Here is a 21891-nt window from a genome sequence, read left to right as displayed (position 1 = left end):
CCTCCTCCCTCAGCCCCTCAAGTCATTGGGACTCCAGGTGCACACCACCATGCCCCAGTAGTTTTTGTATTTTTTGTAGTAATGGGGTTTCACCCGCTACCCAGGCTGGTCTTGAACTCCTGGGCTCAAGTGACCCACCCACTTGGCCTCCCAAAGTGCTGTGATTGCAGGCATGAGCCACTGCACCTGGCTTGAGTAATTTTTTAAAACATTCATTTGAAGATCTGAAAATGAATTTGTCATAAAACTCCAATTCTTTAAAACTTACATGAAATAGTTTAAAAATAAAGTTCTACAGGAAACTACTAAGCATATTAAATGTCCTGAGTTCTTAATTTTCTTCCCTCTGCCTTTTCTAATCCTTAAAATGGTGATTTTGACAGTATAACAAAATAGATTTCTTTAAAAGTGAATATTGAGTACATATGAAATACGCTGTCTAGGAATTAAAAAAAATGGCCATGGACGTGAATTTTTCAAAATGAAAAAAAAGAAGCAATCAAGTTCAAGAATCTGTTGTCATATATCAAGGGACAGTTCTATATTTCGGTGAAAATGCTGAGTTCTTGTTAAGTTTCCAACTTTCCCTGTCAGTGAATTCAGGCTTCTTGATTTTACTCCCCATTTGTCAACAGATGCTGTGTTTCAAGCTGGAGCAAAGGATTCTTTCTTTCTTTTTTTTTTTTTTTTGAGACGAAGTTTCACTCTTGTTGCCCAGGCTGGATGGAGCGCAATGGCATGATCTCGGCTCACTACAACCTCCACTTCCTGGGTTCAAGCGATTCTCCTGCCTCAGCCTCCCAAGAGCTGGGATTACAGGTGCACAACAGCACATCCTAATTTTGGGTATTTTTAGTAGAGATGTGGTTTCACTATGTTGGCCAGGCTGGTCTCAAACTCCTGACCTCAGGTGATCTGCCCACCTCGACCTCCCAAAATGCTGGGATTAGAGGCATGAGCCACCACGCCTGGTCTCTCGTTGTCCTTTAACCCTTATCTTTCCTTTACTTTTCTCATGTTCCCTATCCTCTCCCTTTCCTCTATCTGGTCTTCACTTTGTACTTTTATCCACACCCGTGTATCTTTCTTTTTCTCTTCACTCCCCATCTAGAGTCACCACCTGGTCTGTTTTATGATGCAATTTTCCTTTCACTCATTCATTATTGAATCCTCTTTTCTTGCCAGTCCTGCTTCTATCTTCAGCTGGCCATCTTCATTTTGCAAAGTCTGTGCTTAAATGAGCATGTCAGTGTGGGTGTGCACGTGCGTGTGTGTGTGTGGCGTTGGAGGAGGGCAGGTAGGAAAGAAGAGACAATAGCTGGTGTTTATTACAACTTCATATTTTCCTATTTCAATAATTTGAGCATCCACTGTTAAGAAGAAAGCTTGCCTCCCCTGCTCTCTGCCTATCGTCACGTTCCCAGCTCTGATCCCACTCTTTTAAAATGGCATTTAATTTACTGAACAGGAGCTAGAGACAGGAAATGGAAGGCATCACATCAGAGCTCTCAGTAAAATAAACTGGACTAAGAGAAAGCAGTGTACTACTTACGCCCCTGGTGACGGTGATTCCTCGGAAAAAAGTAACAAGGACAGGCAAGAAAGAACGAGAGTACAGGCTGAATTGGACTTAGTGCAACACAGAAGGGGCAAACCCATCACATTCCAATTACCAATCTAGAACTAGTGAACTTACAGAAACTGCCCCAAGCCAAGAAATATCCCATGGTTGATGGTTGAACACATTAGTGCATGGAGGATAAACATTATAAACAAGGAGTCATTTTCCATCTCATTATTTTAATCATTTTGTCAAAAAATCTGAAATGTGTACATAAATACTTGATTTGTTAAAATAATGTGTAGCATAGAAATCCCTGAGACACTTTCAAAAATGACTTGACATGTATTCAGTGAAAGGATTCACCAAACTACCAAGGGCTGGGCTCCTTTCCCTGATATCTGAGGCATATAATTTTTAAAAATGTATAGTATACTATATACGTAATTTACATCTTTAAAGCTAAATCAGATTCTCTGATTCCTGGTTTTCTACCGGTTTACTTGTCAGTTCCAGACTGTAAGGAAGCCACATTGGAAGGCAGATTAGCACTTTCAACCCTGGGGTGCCAGTTAGTGGAATGATAGCAAGTGGAACTAGGAGGTTCCAAGAGATGATTTTGTCTAATCAGCTCATTTTGCAGTTCATGTGACAGAGGCTCAGTGGGGTTGTGAGTTGTACAAGCATGGCTGGTTCTGCCACTGCTACTGTAATCTTGTATACGAGTCCTTCAGTGGGCCTGGACCTTGGCTCCTTCCTCGGGAAAATGGACTGATGGTAATCACAGCGAGTATTTTCCAGGTGCTTCCTACAAGCCAGGCACTATCCTGAGTACTTTAAATGTCTAATCTGTTTTCTCAACACCTCCATAAATTATATACGCAAGGCTTGAAATAGTTACTCTCTGGAAAACTCTTTGCCAATCCCCAGTCTAGATCCTTGAAAATTTAGAACATCTTATAATCATATAGCACTTTACAATATGCAAAGCACGCTGGCATATATCATCACATTTAATCCTTGTTTTGTACGGAGATGGGCAATCATGCATTATAAAGAGAAAGTTAAAACTCAAGAGTTTAACTTGCTTCATCAAGGCCACAGGGGCAGAAAATGGCAGAGTCACATACCCAGGTTCTGATTCCAAACTGCAAGCTCTTTACGTGAAACCACCCTGTCTCCCCTAAATTACTGCTAGGGAAAGACTTGGAAACTGGAAAGAACCTGTGAATACTGAAAGAAAGTCAGACTTTCTTCTGATACAAATGTCATTCCAGATGCATTTATGTGATTAAAGTCATCAAGTACTAAAAATACTAAATTTGTAATAAATTTAAGGGAAAAGCCTTAAAGGAGGACGTGACAATCATAGGAAAGGCATTTTGAAATACATACAGTGCATTGATGTGCATTCTTCTTAAGGTATGTTAGAGCTGAACCTACTCAATTCAGTATATGTAAAATAAAATGGGCAATTGCCACGTTTATCTTGCTCTCTGATGAGATTAGTGTTGAAAAATTGTTCCATATTAACAACTTGTATGAGAATAAAAAGGCAATGGCCGGGCACAGTGGCTCATACCTGTAATCCTAGCACTTTAGGAGGCTGAGGTGCGTGGATCACAAGGTCAGGAGTTCAGGACAAGCCTGCCCAAAATGGTGAAACCCCGTCTGTACTAAAAATACAAAAAATTGGCCGGGCATGGTGGCAGATGCCTGTAGTCCCAGCTGCTCAGGAGGCTGAGGCATGAGAGTCGCTTGAACCCAATAGGCAGAGGTTGCAGTAAGCCAAGATCATGACACTGCATTCCAACAGGGGGAACAGTGCGAGACTCCATCTCAAAAACAAACAAAAAAATGCAATTATACCTTCCTCATGCTAAATATTCCATAAATATATGGTTAGTTTTAAATTGACTTAATACTAAAAAAGTGGTAAAATAATAGATACTAATTTAACTATAGAGCTTTACCAAAACAAAACGAAAAAATTCTTTTCAAAGAAAGCCTAGGTGGTTCTTCTAGTTTGCAAGTTCAAGCTTAATCTAAATGGTAATCACGATTCTTGAAATATGGCTTAGCTACAGGGACTCATTTGAAATACACGATATGAGGCACCATCCTTTTTATTTCAGATTCATTCTACAAAATACCTTGAGATTTAATTTTAGACCTATAAATAGAAACGAAGACATCCTGAAATCACTGCAAGCAAAGAAAAGATATAAAATCAATGATTGGGTATCTGCTATTTGGGTACCTTCATTTACCTCCTGAAATGCTCAAAATGAGCTTGTGAAGTATTTTCCTCAGTCATTTTACAGATGAGGAAGCTGAGGCTCAGGGCTATGACTAATTTACCCAATGTCACATAGCTGGAATTCAAATCTAAACTAGGTTACCTTCAATACCTGAACTCTTTCCCACTGCCCCATGTAGAATCCCAGTAACACCAAGATCACTGACTGTTATCTCATAAAAACTCATTTTAAGAATAGAACTTTTATCTTTATTGAGTGGCTGGCACTTTGTAATTGTAATTCCGCCCACATTATAATACTTTAATGAGGGCATTTTATTTATTTATTTATTTTGAGACAGAATTTCGCTCTTGTTACCCAGGCTGGAGTGCAATGGCGCGATCTCAGCTCACCGCAATCTCTGCCTCCTGGGTTCAAGCCATTCTCCTGCCTCAGCCTCCCAAGTAGCTGGGACTACAGGCGTGCGCCACCATGCCCAGCTAATTTTTGTATTTTTAGTAGAGACAGGGTTTCACCATGTTGACCAGGATGGTCTCGATCTCTTGACCTCGTGATCCACCCGTCTCGGCCTCCCAAAGTGCTGGGATTACAGCATGAGCCACCGCGCCCGGCCAATGAGGGCATTTTATCCACAGCTTTTCATTTCTCCTTTCAAGAAAGAGAACTGAAGAACGTAGATTTAAGTGAGCTTTTCAAGTATGTCTGCAAAAAAATGTAGAGGTAAAACTTGCTTTATGATTTAGGTAATTGCACTAATCAAATACAAACGACTATTTACAGCAGAACTCTGTAAAAAAACTAGTTAATCTTGACTCTACCCACAATAATTAGTCACTGAAGGTCCTTATTCTAATAAGTGGAGGAGAAAACTCACATTATTTCAAGCTTTAAGTCAACTAGCTTTCTAATACTGATTTATGGCATCATTAAGACTGTCACAGTAATCAGTCAGGTCCTGCCAATTGTTTTATCAGTCACCATTTAGTTTTTGGAAGTGATAGACTGTAAGAGCCCTAAAAAGGAGGACCTTGTCTTGTATAACTCTCTATCTTCCCTAGGGCCCCTAGCTCAGTATTTGGCACAGAATAGGAATGTAGTGGCACCTGCTGAATATGCTGCTCACTCAGTAACTTGTCAAGTCGATGCAGGTATGTTCAAGTTTGGTTCCATAGCACAGTCTCAAGGGCACTGGAAATGTGAGCATATGCTATATTACTACACTGACTGAAGGGGAACCTGCTGGCATCAGGGAGAAGTGCAGATTTAGCCTTTAACAAGAGACAGAGTAAGTTAATAGCAGGCACTAATGTAGCTCCTAGGATCTAAACATTTAAGAACTGACAGAGATTAACAAAAACTGCCACTTAGAGACATCACGAAACTTTTTTTCCTTTTACATGATCCCATAATGTAGTGCAGTACCTTTCACTGTTCTGCAGAGGGTAATGCCAGCAACGCTGCAGGACTGGCATTCCAGTTTAAATTTCAGGTCCAGTAAAGACATGAAATAAGTAATTTTGTGGGAATGACACTGTGGCTTCCTTTTCTTCTGTCTGTAAACAAAGGCTGGTTTTCTGGGAGGAGGGAAGAGGGTTGCTTCTGGTTTATTTTCACATCTGTAATTTTAATATACTTTTTAAAAAAATCCAGGGTATAGAAAAACATAAAGACAGAATAAATTAGGAAATGGTTATTCACATTGTAAAGGGATGATTCTCCATAGAGTTTCATTAAATACTGAACTCCCCTAAGTCAATGAATTTGGGACTTGATTTAAATGCAGCTTTTCAGGAGTACATTTCTTAGGTAAAGTGAGGTACACCCATGTATTCATCTTAACTCTCCTCCAAGGACAATCCAGCATTTTGCTTCCATTCACAGGACAGGGGAACAGATAGTACTTGTTAATCAGGTCAGAGGCCCCTCTTGGACTGCCCTCCTCACCTTTCTCAGGAGCCAAGGCCGTGAGGAATCTAAACAACAAAACCCACTGCAGCCACAGTCCTTCCACTCTCCACCAACAAGCCTCCTTCTAAAACCAGAGATTTGCTTCACCTTGGTCCGGAAAAACGTGAGTTGGGAACAGTGTGTATGAGATTGAGAGGCTGTACGGGACACAAATATGGCCTGTGGCAGACAAGGAAATTCGGAGAAACCGCCTCAACGGCTTCTTGCAGCTAAGCGATTTCATGTCTGCACTGGTTACAAGGTGAGGAAGAGCCCCCTCCTTTACCCCTAAACAATGATGCCCACCAGCGACAAAGGGAGCCCAACTGCTAGCTCTGCCAAAAATATGGAAACTGGGCCCCCATTTCTGTGCTGAGTAATATTAATTGGTAAGTCGCGTTTTTCCATAGAGCAAAAACGGGTGTTTGAAGAACTTAGTCCCATGATTCAGCAGTCAAGACGATGCACATTAGAGGATCAAAAAGCTGACAACGTGGCCTCCCCGGGGTCACTTCCAGGGGAGGGTGGCCTCACCGCTCAAACCAGCCGGCCAAGTTGCGTATGCTTTTGGGCCGGTCCCCAGCCCTCTGCACAGCCTGGCAGACCCGGCACCAAGGCTCGTCCCAGAAGGAGGTGATGTGGACGGCGTAGCTCCGGCGCCAGTGGAAGTAGCGCAGATAGACGGCAGGGCTGCGGTCGAGGAAAAGCAGGTAAGTGGCCAGGGAGGAGGCACTTGGGAAGTCGTCCACGTGGATGAAGGCGCCGCGGGGCATGAAGCGCTCGTAGTTGGCACGGTCTGGGCCCAGAACCACCGGCACCGCCCCGGCGAGCAACGCGTTGCGCCAGAGCTTCTCGGTGATGTAGTCCAGGTGCTGCGAGTTCTCGAAAGCCAGGTAGAACTTGTAGCGGGCCACCGTGTGCAGGAGCCCGCTTCGGGGCACCGGCTGCCCGGGCCCGCCTCGGCCGAACACGTCCACGGCCACGTGCTGGCTCAGCTGGCGGTAGTAGCGGACCCGGGCCTGGCGCTCGTCCCAGTGGCTCACCACCCAGGCCACCAGCCCCCGTTTCCGGGACAGTGGCGGGGCCAGGCCCGACGGCTGCTCGCCAGGGTGGCTTCTGGGGTAGAGGTGGCCGTAAGGCACGAAGACGTCCGAGTCTGCCCGGTACGAGAGCGTCCAGTTGAAGAGGTTACTTGCCAGGCTTCGCAGCCCCGGGGAGTGCGACGGCGACTCGAAGTTCATCCAAACCCAGCGCTGCCCCGGGGGCCTGGGGCCGGAGGTCGCCAGGGCTTCGGCCGCCGCCGCCGCCGCCGCCTCCTCGTAGCCCAGCAGCTCCGCGGTGCGCGCCCGGACGCCCCAGGGCGGGGGCCAGTCGGGGGGCCCCTTCACGAGGTCGCGGTGGTGGAAGAGCACGGCCCGAGCGTCTCCGTAGGTGGCGCGGTCGGTGAGCAGGCGGCAGCCGCTGATGTTGAAGCGCAGCCGGCAGTCGGGGGGCGGCCTCGCCGCGCCGCCGCGCCTCCCGAAGGGCTCCCACCACAGCAGCACGCCCACCGGCCGCGGCGGGGTCGGGGGTGGCGCCCAGGGCAGCGGCGGCAGCTGACCCCAGCAGGCGTAGGCGACCAGCGCTGTGCACGTCACGCCGGAGGCCGCCAGCGCCCAGAGAGCCCACGGCAGCCCCCGTCCTCGGCGCCACCCGCGCCGCCCGCCCGCGGCCACCGGCGAGCCCGACGGCAGCCCCATGGCGCCAACGGGCCGAGCTGCCCCCGCTCGCCACGCGTCCGCAGGCGTGGAGGAGCCGCGCCGACTCTCATGCTGCCGCCGCGGCTCCGGCCGTCTCTGCCGCTCGCCGCCGGCCCCGGAGCGGGAGGGGGCGGCCCGGGAATCCAAAGGCCGCGGGCCCAGCCCGGCTCCTCCCGAGTGCTGGGCGGGGCGCGCCGCCAGGGCAAGGTGAGCCGGCCAGGAGGCCCAGCCGGGCGCCGCCCATCCCTCCCCTCCGCGGCGCCCCGGGCCCGGCCGGCCAGACCAGGCCCCGGGAGCCTCCTGCGGCGCCTCCGCCCGCTCCTGCTCCCATCCCGCGCCCGAGGGCTCCCGGGCCGCGCCCCACAGGCGCCTCATCCGCTACTCAAACGGTCTCTCTCTGGGACGCCCACCGCCCGGAACGCGCTCACCGTGCGCCGAACCCTCGCTTCCAGAGGGAGGCCCCGGCGCGTCCCCGGGAAGGTGCAGGGGGCGCGAGACCTTCCGAGGCCGCTGCAGCGCAGGAGCGGGCGCTGGAACAGACGGAAGGCCGACCGGGCGCCGCTGCACGGAGGATCCGCGTCTGCTTCCTGCGGCTGGGCCCAGCCAGCAGCCCGCGGCGCCCGCCGGAGGGAGGGATGGAGGGAGGGAGGGAGCCCAGAGGCGCCACCGCAGCGTCCGTGGCCAGGACCTCGTGGCCCGTCGAGACGGGCGGGTTGGGGAGGCTGCCCCCAGCGGCGCGGCCTTCGCAGGCTGTGCATTTAGTGAAACTTAAGTTTCCAATGTGAGTGTTCTTCAGAACATTCCCTTTGCCTGCCAGCCCAGTGGAGGATGGAGAACAAAATGTTTTCTTGGCAATCAAAACAGGTTCCTTCCTTTGGTCCCCTACCCAATAGCTCTTACTTGCCGGCTCATAGTCGTATTCCTGGTACCAGGTGGCTCAGGACTCATGAACCGAAGATGAAGATGTGCCCCAGAGGCCCTTGGCGTCGAGGAATTTATTGCTTATTCAGTGAGATGAATGAATGAACATCACTATTAATTCTACCTAGCACTTAAACAATTTCTGCACTGATGAAAGTTACGCAAAATACTTTGGATTATAAAATGATGATGAAGATAAATACTCTAGCACCTAAATTAAGGGTATAAAGACATTATCACACTGGCCTCTTCTGCTTTATTAGTGAGTCGACACTGGAGACATCTACGTCCACAGTCACTTGAGAAATTTTTTACGTACAGGTTGAATTTAAATTTCTGGGTTTTGGCTTTGGTGTATGATATTCAACTTTTATTCCGGGGATAAAGAAATAGATCAGGGGCGGGGCTGCTGACCTAAGGAGACGAGGTGCTTCTGAGAGAATTTATAGTAGATCACAGCTGTTCATCATCGGAGTCCCAGCCTAGTGTGTTAAAAGTTACAGGATATTAGGGGAGAAATAGATATTGCTGGGAATGGGGCAATCTTGCCAGGTGTTTTTAATATTATGCCTATTAAAAATAAACTTGGATTAGCCATATGAATTTATTGCTAAGAATGTTTTCATTAAAAATCATGGATAGGGTGTAAAAGCTTCTATAAAAGTGGTTTCAGGTGGCGCTGTCTGCAGGGCCTGTTTGGAGGGTGGATGGAGGGTGTTAGGTGTTCTGGCGAGGCCCGTCAACCTAGTGACATTTCCTCCTACACACTAAAATCTTTCATGTTTCTGAGTTTTGTTGTTGTTGTTGTTGGTTTGTTTGTTTGAAAAGTAGAAATCAGAAATCAAATATTTTATTTGAAATTAGACATTTCAGTGACTTTTCCACTCTTATTTTTAATTAAAAGAAAAAGCTATAAATGCACAAATAATTGGTTTCAACCAAATAAAGGAAAAAGTTATCGGCTTCTCTTTTTATGCAATTCAAGAATCCAGCCGTTTATTCACATTCTTCTCCCACTTAGGTTAAATAAGACATCACAGATAGAGCCCACCATTGTGTCTAGAACACCGCCGGTAGGCATTTGGGAAATATTTTCCTGCTTGATTGCTTCCCTCTCCCACTCCCGATTTTCTCTTAGGCCTCCAAATGTTCTATATAAGCCATCTTTTTACCTGAAGAATGCCTGAGCTCTGGTGGATATCAGTTTTCTTTGTGCTCACTTACCTTGTTAGGGCTGAGACCACGAAGTGCCCTACTAATAGCCTTAGTTGGTGTGAGAGGAGGGGATACTAGGCAGTGAGGTGTGGCTGGATCAATGAAAACCAGTCATCACTTCGCAAACTGCTGAGTGAAGGTCACGTGTGGTCACTGTGCATCTCATACATGTACAAACATTCACAGGGGACTGGATTGTTCTTATTTTAAAAGAACCACTGGTGGGGTAGAGGGGAGGGAAAGCGAGGAAAGGAATTATGGGAAAGTAATAAATTTACTCCCTCATTTAACAAATTGGGAAACAAATGGAAAACGCCGTTTCTATCTTCAAAAATCTATGAGAGAAACAAATAGTGGAGAGGGAAGGGACCATGGAAGACTCTGAGAAGGTGGCTCCAGGAATAATTAGGAATCATTACACTGGAGAGGAAGAGGGCTGTGTGAGTCCCCAGAGGGGGAGCAGCACTGCGGAGGCCAGGCAGGGAAGACTGCGGCAGTAGGCAAGGAATTACTAGGGTATAGTTTGGCGAAGGAGACGCGTTTTATCCTGCAGGCTGTCGGGAAAGTGCTTGGAAGGCTTTAACATAGGAAGGAAGCAATATTATGAGATTTTTATTTTTAAAATGAATTCTTATTTTTATTATGTATGAGGAGGGTGAGAATGTGGATGGTGACTTGAGGAGGGCTGCGGAATGCTGGCTGTGTTGGTTAATGTAGGCTCTGGTTAATGAGTGTGTGTCGGTTAAGGAAATTTAAACTTTATGCTTACATATGTACTTTTATGGGTGGATATTGTGCTTTAGAAAGAAAGTTTCTAAGAAAAAAAATTCATTAGTAAAGAGCGAGTTGGGTAAAAACAGGGTAAGAGTAGGGGTGTGGTGTTCCGTTGGAAAGTTATTGCTGTAATTCAGATGTGAAATAAAGAGGGCCTGAACTGAGACAGTAGCTGTGAGGATGAGGAAGAAAATTAAAGGAGCATAGATTCAGAGAGATTTGGGAGGCTGGTTCCTTTCTTTAGGAAGCCTTTCTGGATACCCCCAAACATCCATCCACGGCAATTTACATGGCTCTCCTGTGCTGTCTCATACATGTACCGTTCAGAACATCACAGGGCATTCAGAGATCATGACTGTTTCATTCATAACTCCGTCCTGAGCACCCATAACAAAACCAGGCATCTGGCAGTGTTCATTCATCATCTCAATGAATATTTTTTGAATGGATGAATACTCTTAATGTATCACTGAAATTATCTGTTGATATCTGTTTCCCCGCTACAAAATGGGAAGGTATCTGGTGATTTTGGCTATGTGAATGGCTTGCTGTGACCTTGAGATGTCCCTTAAGCTTTCAATGGAAAATATTGTACACATATTAATCATAGTCCTGGTGACAGGCATCAGAAATGTATCAGATTAGGCTGCTTTCATTGGCCGAACCTGGAACGAGAGCTCATTCTTGAAGCAATCACTGTAGTCAGGGAATGTGTACTCTCTTTAGACTGTCCTCTGGAGCTAGAATCGATCCCATCTTAATAACAGATGTGGAATAATCTGTTATTCTTGAATAACAGTGCGGGGACATAGTTACCCAAAAGAAAAAATGAGGTGGTCTTACCTGAAAAAGAGGGAAAGGATGCTGGTTGGGCAAACACATGTCTGCTACCCACGTGGAAGGAGATATTACTATTCTTAAAATGAAGAGGTTGGACTAAATGAACTCTAAATCATCTTAGATCTGGAACATGGAAGAACATTCTATGATTCTTTTACATTTGGTGACAATAAATGATTGTGCATTTAAAGTCCTCTCCGTTTCCACAGAATATTGCACAGAAAGAACTGGCTTTCAGTTGCAAGCATGAAGACACGATCAGGCATGGAGAAGGGTCTGTGGGCCCTGAGGGTTGCAAAAGTAGTGTAGCAGAAAGCTCCATAATTCAAGACTCAATTTATGACGCCGAATGAGCAATCAACTCACAACATGCCAAAAGTAACTTATTCGGTTCCAAAATTTTATATTGGACAGGATTCTTTGGGAGCAAGAACCAGGCCAACTGTGGTTCCTAAAATTCAAACTCATTCCTTATTCTTTCTCAAGGAAATAGTTCATTTGATAATAAGACTATCATAGTTCATTTTAAAGCCTCTCCCAGTGTTACTCATGGAAGAGAGATTTGATGTTTCCTATGGAAGCCCCAGAATGGGTTCTGACTGCCTAACTTTCCAGGTGGAGCCAAGCTCTGTCAGCGTAAACTCCCTGTGATCCAGGCTACCCTCAAGTGCGTGGTTACCCTTGGTTGGATCTGAGATTTCTGTTACTGAACATTGGCCTGCTAAGTATGTTTTAAATGTTTTTCCTTGAAGAGAGAAGAAGGCAGTTGGGTCCCTTCCTACATTATGTACTTACCAGGAAATGGTGAGGGTGTCGGTGAGCAGGTGTTGGAATGGCTAATCTGTGTGCAAATAGGTGGAGACAGTTGACTTTGTCAGGAACAATTTTTTAACCATGTATAATTGGACAGATAAGTAAGGAATAGACTGTTGGTTAAAAATGAAAAATTTTGTACAATCAATGACACCCACAGTTTATTGTTCATTACCCTGCTAAATCATTTATAGAAAAATGAAACTGCTGGATGCAGTGGTTCATACCTGTAATCCCAGCAATTTGGGAGGCTGAGGCGGGCCAATCACATAAGGTCAGGAGTTCATGACCAGCCTGGCCCACATGGTGAAAACCTGTCTTTTCTAAAAATACAAAGAAAAATATCCAGTATACCTTAAACAATCTCCAGGTTACTTATATTACCTAATAAAATGTAAATGCCAGGTAAATAGTTGTTATACTCTATTGTTTAAGGAGTAATGACCAAAGAAAAGGTCTGTACATTTCAGTAGAGACAGAACCATTCTTTTTTTTCCCTGAGTATTTTCAATCCAAGTTTAGTTGACCTTGATAATCTAAGGATATGAAACACACAGCCATAGAGGCTGACTGTATTTTCATGATATATATTTCAAGGGCTTACCTCTACATTCTTGTTGTCAAACTGCCTTTTCTTAAAATAGAGTTTATTTTGAGTCACATGGAAAAAATTATAGAATACAAGGCTTACACAAGATAAAATTATTTTGACATTGAGAAAAATATGTTAATATGACACAGTGCAATGCCTGACACGTGCTTGACACGTATTTATTAAATGAATGAATGAATGAATGAATGAATGAATGAACATCACTATTAATTTTACATTTCTTGAGGCACTAGTGAAACAATTTAATTTCTGCATTTACAAAGGTTTATTCAGAAGAATTTGGACTTTAAAATAATGATTAAGGTAAATATTATGATACCCAAATGTGGGGTAAAAATGGTGAGTACCACACTGGCCTCCCCAGATCTAACCCAGATTTACAAACACTGTTCCTTGCCACCATCCCAAGTCTACTTGAATCCTGAAATGAGTTAGCTCAAATCCTGTACAGTTCCAGAAACTCAAACATGTGTGGTCTGGGCTTACTGTGGCACCTGCTCTCAGCACTTCTACGTGGCTGCACCCTAACTCAAGGTAGCTGGAGCCTAACTCAGAGAGACAGACCAGCTCTCTCCAGACAGAGGAAGGGATCTTGACTACCCTCTTCCTCCCCTTTTCTGGACTCATTTCTTACACAGACCTAGGAAATCCTTCACAGAAGAAGACAGAGACATGATGTATTTTCCCTACAGGTCAGGTCATTCTTCTCTGACCACATGAACAGCCAATCAGCACAGAACAGTGGTTCTAACTGGGCTCTGTCACATTCCTTCCTGTGATTCTTCCTCTACAAGGGCCTGGGGCACTTGTAATATTAAGAAATACTTGTTGGATTGAAGTAGACAAAATTAGGGATGTATAGTAGACTTTTGACAAGTATAGAAAATGGAAGGGTAAATGCATGTTGCTTGTGTTACAAGGAAAAAAACATTTCTGAAGTCGAACAGTGAATTTTATAGTTCCAGATCAAGATTTCTGTGGCCAAATAAACCACAGCCCAGAAGTCTTACACAGTGTTCAAGGGTGAAATCACATTAATAATGCTGGCTGTATTATTTTTAACCACTCCAAAGAAAATGTTTGGTCTGTATTCAGTCTTAGTAATGTTTAGTGCAAGTCAATAAACTTTTGGTCTTGGGCTACGGGAGGGAGGGAGAGAGAGAGACATAACAGCGTGGCAGGAATAACCGTTCTGGCAGCACGACTGGGCACCGCATGAAAAGGTAGCCTCTTCCCTGAGTGAGCTCACTGTTCAAACACTTAATTTCCTGGATCATCCAAGGCAGCAGGGAAAGAGGGGCAACTCTTCAATGAAAAATGTAGCTGCATTCTGACCGCCCATTCACTGAGCCTACTCGTCATCATTTCCACCACTGAACAGCTACTTAGCTTCGTTGGCTCCTTTGAGGCTCTCCCATTTCCCAATTCACAGTTTGAGAAATACTGAAGAAGATTGCTAGTAGAGATTTTGATATGATGGCTCCAGTATTTGCTGAGTTACTTAAAAAGATAAAATACTTTAGGTTTTATTTATTTTTTTTTTTTTGAGACGGAGTTTCGCTCTTGTTACCCAGGCTGGAGTGCAATGGCGCAATCTCAGCTCACCGCAACCTCCGCCTCCTGGGTTCAGGCGATTCTCCTGCCTCAGCCTCCCGAGTAGCTGGGATTACAGGCACGCGCCACCGTGCCCAGCTAATTTTTTTGTATTTTTAGTAGAGACGGGGTTTCACCTTGTTGATCGGGATGGTCTCGATCTCTTCACCTGGTGATCCACCCGCCTCGGCCTCCCAAAGTGCTGGGATTACAGGCGTGAGCCACCGCGCCCGGCCGGTTTTATTTACTTTTATATAATATGGCATGACTCCTTTATCATTAGCAGGCTTATGGTGCCGTTTTCAAAGTGTTTCCAAGCAATGGACTGAGAATTGTTCTATATTGATATTTGTAGGGGTACATTAAGGCCAGATCTTATTCGGGCTCACAAATCTGCATAAGCTTTAACTTCAGTCAGTCATATTTACTGAATGCCAATTATGTGCCAGGCATAGGAAACGTAACTGGTCTGCCCTTGTGGGACATGGCGGCTATCATACTCAACTCACCAGTTTTAATTATAGCTTCAAAGCAATTCCACACCCGAATCAAAAGTTTGATCTCTGAAGTTGTGACTGTGTTAGACTTTCAGTAACCCTGACCAGTTGCCTTTTGAAACCATATTTCCTTGATTGACGTATCAGTTCATCCTTTATGACTTCTGTATTGATCAAGTGTTCTTGTCAGAGTAAAAAATTAGACACGTCTCTTGGCAACTTTCTCATTCCCATTTACCATTTGCTAAGCAAGGCCTTTCAGAATGTCAAAAAAAAAAAATTCAAGTCAAAGGGAAGCAAGTTTCCTTTGGGGGAGGGAGGTAGACACGAGCCGCTCCATCCAATACTTTAGACTCTCTCTCCTTCAGTTATGGTGACGTGATGCTGAATTATAAATTAGAAGGAAGTTATTCAGCCCACAAACATGTGCTGCAAGCAAGAACTGTAATTAAACCAGATAAAACTAAAGGCAGCTGTATTAATTAGGATTTTTTTGGTTACCAACAGCATGTATAGAGAAAACCACCCATCACAAGCCATGCTCTCTAGACACAATGTTCAGCAGATTTCTGCTTATTCACCTTGCACGACTGAAACTTTGTACTCGTTGGCTGGCAACTCCCCCATCCTCCCCAGCAGTCCCCTTCCCCAGCCCCTGGCAACTCCTCTCTGCTTCCCTGTGTTTGACTGCTGTAGATTCCACATGTAAGCGGAATCATGCAATATTTGTCCTTCTGGAACAGACTTATACTCAGCATAATGTCCTCCGGGTTCATCCATGTTCATCCAATCCACGTGTGTGTGTGTGTGTGTGTGTATGTTTTAATAGGAGCTGAAACATTCTGGATACTAAAGAGGTGTAGTTCTTAAAATGGACCATGTTGACTACAAAATTGATCACCCTATTTTCATCCAAAGTCCTACTGATTTCTTCTTTCCAGAGTGTAGACTTCCAGATTTCTGTCAGGATTAGGGAGAGAGTAATCCAGTCTATGAAGAACACATAAGGGGTTTCCTATGCGTTGTATGGGAGGAGTTAGGAATACTCCTTAAAATACCAAGTGTAGAAAAATTGGATACAGCATGAATGCTCATCAGTAAGGCTGAGAGGTTAAGTAAATTTTGGTACAGCCATACAATGATATATAACCTATAAAATCGTAATTTAGACAAATATATTACATAGGAAAATGATGATAATGTGTGGCTAAGTGAAAAAATGTGGTTCACAAAATGTATGTAATATGATAGTACTTTTATTAAAACAAAACCAAAAGTCTCTTCATTTGATAATTTCTATCTCTATCACTATTTCAGTTGTAGGATAAAGGTTGTGTTAATAAGATAAACCATGGGATAGAGCTCTTTAAAAATAAGATTAAAAAGTTGTCTTTAAAAAAGATCTGTCCCAACAGATGCCGCTGTAAGAAAATACTTTTCCCAATCATTTTGATTTTTTATTTTCTACCTTTAATCTGTGTACTTCAAAGATGCTTTTGCCATGACTATTTGGCCAAATTAATTAGAGGGCTGTGGCCAGGCATGGTGGCTCATACCCGTAATCCCAGCACTTTGGGAGGCCGAGGCAGGTGGATCGCTGGAGCCCAGGAGTTTGAGACCAGCCTGAGCAACATGGGAAAAACTTGTCTCTACTAAAAATATAAAAATTAGCTGGGCGTGGTGGTGCATGCCTGTAACCCCAACTACTTGTGGGATTACAGTACTACTGAGGCAGGAGGGTCACTTGAGACCAAGAAGCCGAGGCTGCAGTGAGCCATGATTGATCCAGCCAAGGCGACAAAGTAAGAGAAAAAAAAAGCAGGCTGTAAGCCCTTATGACGCCAAGTTATCCAGTACTGGCAGTGACTATTTCTGGCACGAACTGAGGAAACTCTGAGGAAACAGAAACTGAGGACCCTAAAACAGAAAGAGAAACTGAGACAGAAATAGAAACTAAGAGCCCTGAAACTCAAGGACTCTGGAGCCAGGAGGCAAATAAAAGGAAAAGGGCAAGTAACCAAGTTGCAAACAAATTTGGAAAAACAGCATTTTTGTTTTATTTCAGATCGCAATAGAAGTGTTTCTAGGGTATTACACCATTAAGTATGGAAATGACTGTCGGCTTAAGATTGCTGTATATTTTTAGAATTTTAAAGAAACCTTCTTATAATCCTGCTTTATTAAGAAAAATACTTATTGAGTTAAAAAGCAAAACAAAACAGTTGCATCGTATTATGTAGTTAGTTTAGAAATCATCTCCTACTTTGGGCATTTCAGGTGGTTTTAGTTATTCACTATTATAAATAATGCCTGTACATGAATCCAGTTGGGAACATATGCAATGGGGCAATGAAGAACAGAATTCAACTACGAAAGGAACCAGGTCCCCAGAGGGGAATAAGAATGAAACCTTAACACGGAAACAGTGCCATGAGAACAAGCTGAAGTAGTATTAGAGGTGGTCAGAAAAGGAAAGACCAATTCAGAGCACCCAGCCCAGGCAACAAGTCTGAAAATAAATGGCAAGGAGCCTGTTTATTGGCAGGAATATAGTGGAAGCGAGAAAGGAAATCTCTGAGCATGTTTATAAAGTCGTACTGGGAACTCAAGTAAGAAGAGGACGTCATTTCCGATGGATAAACAAAAGTCAGTTCTCCCCCACCCATGTCACTTTCTGTGTGACATCCTAATATACATGCAATGAGTCGGTGGTAAGAATTTTTAGAAGCTTAAGATTTTAGATGTCTACAAATAGTAAATACTTTGCCCTAACTCTAGGGAGTTTTGGATGTTATATTTCTTGACCAATTTCAGATGTAATCCCTCAGTGTTAGGCACTGCCCTGCAGCCCTCTTTGGAAGTAACCAGTGATGAAAAAGTTCCATAAACAAGGTGGTGGCTGGAATTGACTTACCTTTAGGATCTCATCTAGCAGGCAGTAACTAAATGGAAATTTTTATATTAAATCCGGAAAAGTTTGGATCTTGACTCAAGATTATTGACTGTTTCACAGTGTAAATATTTTTTAAGTAGGGAAGGGACATACTCAGTTAACAAATCTGTTGACTAAACTTGATTTGTTGCATTAAAAAGAATGATGAACTTGGGAACACAGAACAGAAGGAAGTTTTTTGAGCTTAGCCTAGAGAGGAAGGAGAATGAAAAGTGTATAACCAGAATACTAGAAAAAATAACTTTGTAAGGGGTAGGGGCTGGAATTGTCAGCAAATCACAACAGTTATGTATAAAATGAAAAATTGGAAAAACCCAAATATTCAAAAAATAGAGTAAAAAATGAATAAATTTAGAATGTATAAAGAATTTATGTAATTATTTAACATGATATTTTAATGAACAGGACATTATGTAATTCAGTAATTGTTTCTGGAAATGGAATTACCGATGAGTTTTTTTCTTTATATATCTTCATTTTCCAATTTTTCTATATTGCACATATATTACTTTGACAAATGATGGAAAAGGAAGAGTTTTTTTTTTTCTTCTTTTTAACTTTTTAACTTGATGGTATTATTTAAGTTCCTTTTTTTTGAGACGGAGTCTCTTTCACCCAGGCTGGAGTGCAGTGGTCTGATCTTGGCTCGCTGCAACCTCCACCTCCAGGTTCCAGTGATTCTCCTGCCTCAGCCTCCCAAGTAGCTGGGATTACAAGTGTGTGCCACCATGCCCGGCTAACTTTTGTATTTTTAGTAAAGACAGGGTTTCACCATATTGGACAGGCTGGTCTTGAACTCCTGACCTCAAGGTGATGGGCCCTCTTGGCATTCCAAAGTGCTGGAATTACAGGTGTGAGCCACGACGCCTGGCCTAAATACTTTTTTTAAGACCTCACCATAAATTTCCTGGCTCCTTACTACTTAGTGAACAAGTTCTAGAGAAATGATTAGCTCTATCAAGGTTAGCATAAAAATGTTTATCTCTGAGTCAAAGGCTTTTGTCTATGTCATTCATTTACTCACCATTATCTGTGTCTGGATTTAGTTCTGCTTTTTAAAAATGGGCTAACACATTATGCTGTAGTAGCGGGTTAGGGTTTATAATGTTGGCCTTGAAGTAAATACTCAGTAAATGTGCCATTGTTTCATCATTGTTTCACATGTTTAATAAAATAAGCTGAATTAGAAGCCCAGTGTATTCTGTGACAACTAAAAACAAATGCGATATTTTCCTTTATAGTTTTCAGGTGCTTAGTGAACTTTTCCAATAGTCTTTCATTACTTGGATTAATGTATAGATAGGTATTAATACCGATAATAGTAATTACAGGCTATCATATATTTTTTGCACACATCTTAAATCCTGAAACGAGATTGAGTTTCTTCTCTGTTCTTCAGATATCAGCAGAAAGAGGTTCCTTCTTAATGGAAAATTCTATTCATCTTATCCTAGAGTTAAAAAAACATGAAAAAATAAATGTTTTACTTTGGGAAGATGCTTTTTAATCTCACGTTCCCATTTGGTAGAGCAGAATGTAAGAGCCATACCCATGTCATACCAGTAACCGGAAAAGCCACTGCTCAGTCTTCCAAACCCTCACAACTGAAGCATAGTTTCCAGACAAGCAGCATCAGCATCACCTGGGAGTCGGTTGGAAATGCAGAATCTCAGACCCCACCCCAGACCTATGGTATCAGACTCTGAATTTTACTGAGATACCATGTGATTTGTAGGCACATTCAAGCTTAGCATCAGACTAGACAACACTTTTTTTTTTTTTTGGCTTGTTTTGTGGCACAGAATAAGAAGGAAACAATAAAAAGTTTTGTTTGTTTGAGACAGTCTTGGTCTGTCACTCAGGCTGGAGTGAACTGGCACAATCTTGGATCACTACAACCCCCACCTCCCAGGTTCAAGCGATTCTCATTCTTCAGCCTCCTGAGTAGCTGGGACTAGAGGCATGCGTCACCCACCTGCTAATTTTTGTATTTTTAGTAAAGACGGGGTTTCGCCATGTTGGCCAGACTGGTCTTGAACTCCTGGCCTCAAGTGATCGACCTGCCTCGGCCTCCCAGAGTGCTGGGATTGATAAAAGTAAATGAATAAAACTTCTTAGTGTGATGATGAAAGCAGTAGATGCTTCACAGTCTAATGGAAACATGCTTTAGGACTACAGTTGGATGATCATGATTCTAAATTTAAACTTTAAATGATGTGTATTATGTGTTGGAAAAGTCCTAACTACCATGATCATCATGATCACATTGTTCACGAGAAAGAGGAAAAAAACGCACAAGTGAATTGTTTAAATTGACAGTGAGATTTGACTGAAGTATCTCACTGAAGCATACTTTATGGGAGAAGTTCCTAGAAAACTCATTGTAATCCACAGAAGACCACTCTTTGAAAGTGTTAGTTCCAAGATGTATTTAAAATACATGCAACTTTTCATGATTCACACACTGAAGACAGTAGGTTGCCCTGCTTTTCCCTCTATTGTTTGCATTTGGTTTAGTTTAGTTTAGCAATCTCAAGTAGAGAAAACCATATACTTTGAGGGAGCGGGGGATGTATGTGAGTTAGCAGCAAGAAGATTCTAAACATAAAGAAGGGATTTAACATATACTCACTGATTCATTCATTAACTGGTCATCCTCATGACTAACAGCAAGTGAGTACCTGCTGTGCCAGGCACTGTGCTAAGTGCCAGATACACCGTGTTGACTAAAACACGCAGTCCCTGCCTTCACGGAGCTTTTGATAGTATATTAATTACTACTGACAGTTTGGGAAATTATCTGTGGCTACAATTATCTTTGGAAATTATTTTGTTCAGCTATGATATTTGTGTGCCTACCATCTTCCTTTTTTTCATTCATAATGAGAAAGGTCTAAATTATTGGTTATCAGTCTAACATATAGATTGGTCCATTGTGGTTGTACAGCAGACAGTAGCAGTTCATATGGTAAGACAAAAATGCAGTGGGCAGCCTACAGAGATGAAGCCAAGCTGTATGTCAATAACAGTTACACATTGTGACATGACCGCCGTAAGGTCTCGGCACCTGCTGCAAGTGAATAGAGGGCTGTTCGGAAGGTGGTGTGGGGGAGTAAAAATGACGGGGAGCCATAAAATATCTCTAAAATTGTACGGATGAGAGTAATGCAGTTATGGTCAAAATGAAACATAATTTTTTATCATATGTCCCCAATTGATAAATTAGATAACTTGTTGGACTTGTATGTCTTCAAATAGAGGTAATTTGTTATTCAATCAGTCTCATAGTATGTGCACAGAAAACCATTCATCTTTAAAACAAATTACTTTGTGAGTTTTCTTGGAATGATGTATTTACCTACGGTAAGTGGAACCTAAGAAATTGAGTGGAAAGTTGAGATAAATAGCCTTCAATAGGCAAGTGGCCCAGACTTCGGTTGATTGAACCATTACTTCGGGACACTAATATCTTTGTGAATTATGAAGGTAGCTGCCTGTCTAAAACTTTGTGTTCCCATATTCCTGGCATTTGTACCTATTTAACCACAATACTACAACTGCTGCTTGTTGCACAGTGACTAGGTTCTCTGCCATGATGGCCCAGTAGTCTTGGGCCATAGTCTTGGAACTAAGGGCATAGTCTTGGAAGCCAGATGGACGTGGGTTTGTAGTTCTGGCTCCGCTACCTCCTAGACATGGGATCTTAGGTAGTGGATGTCTCTATACGCCTCAGTTTTCTCACCCAGAAAATGAAGATTATAACCTTCAGCTCATATGATCGTGTGGATTACATCACGATATAAAACACCTGCTGCCATGCCTGGCACATGACAAACCAAAGCCTTCCTAACTGGTTCCTGTTTGCTACATGAATCCCCTTTAGTAACAAGTTTTGTATTTCTTTGTTTTTTTTAACCTCTTGTCTCAGTTTCTTAGTGGCTGTATTTTTTTCTTTACTGAATTCGTACCCAGAGGCTACATCCCTGGCCTCCTGGGGACCTTACTCCTGTGTGGCACTTTTATTGAGCTCTCATCTCATTTCAGGTTCAATAGGCATCCTAGCTTGTGGGCACTTGGATCAGAGATGCAGTAGTGTCTAGGTGGTGAAAGCATGGACTTTGGAGACAGGCTGCCTCGGTCCAAATCTCAGCATTTCTACTCTTC

The 21891-nt window shown here is 43.3% G+C and overlaps 1 protein-coding gene across 1 annotated transcript; it reads right to left on the bottom strand.

Moving 5' to 3' along the window:
• Positions 1 to 3671: 3671 nt before the first annotated feature.
• Positions 3672 to 7883, bottom strand: FUT4 (fucosyltransferase 4). Its single transcript, XM_064365590.1, has 2 exons — positions 5245 to 7883; positions 3672 to 4524 (listed from the first exon to the last, which is right to left on the bottom strand). The coding sequence occupies exon 1, from the start codon at positions 7881 to 7883 to the stop codon at positions 6300 to 6302; it is 1584 nt and encodes a 527-aa protein (XP_064221660.1). The 3' UTR covers positions 3672 to 4524; positions 5245 to 6299.
• Between the last annotated feature and the right edge of the window lie 14008 nt (positions 7884 to 21891).

The sequence above is a fragment of the Aotus nancymaae genome, unplaced genomic scaffold (genome assembly GCF_030222135.1).
Source record: "Aotus nancymaae isolate 86718 unplaced genomic scaffold, 86718_ANA_hifiasm-v0.15.2.pri h1tg000059l, whole genome shotgun sequence".
In the NCBI taxonomy this organism is placed as follows: Eukaryota; Metazoa; Chordata; class Mammalia; order Primates; family Aotidae; genus Aotus; species Aotus nancymaae.
This window is presented reverse-complemented; position numbering and strand designations above follow the sequence as displayed.

What these genes read in the sequence shown, in the direction of transcription:
- FUT4 (XM_064365590.1), bottom strand. Translation starts at nt 7,883, where the DNA reads ATGAGGCGCCTGTGGGGCGCGGCCCGGGAGCCCTCGGGCGCGGGATGG.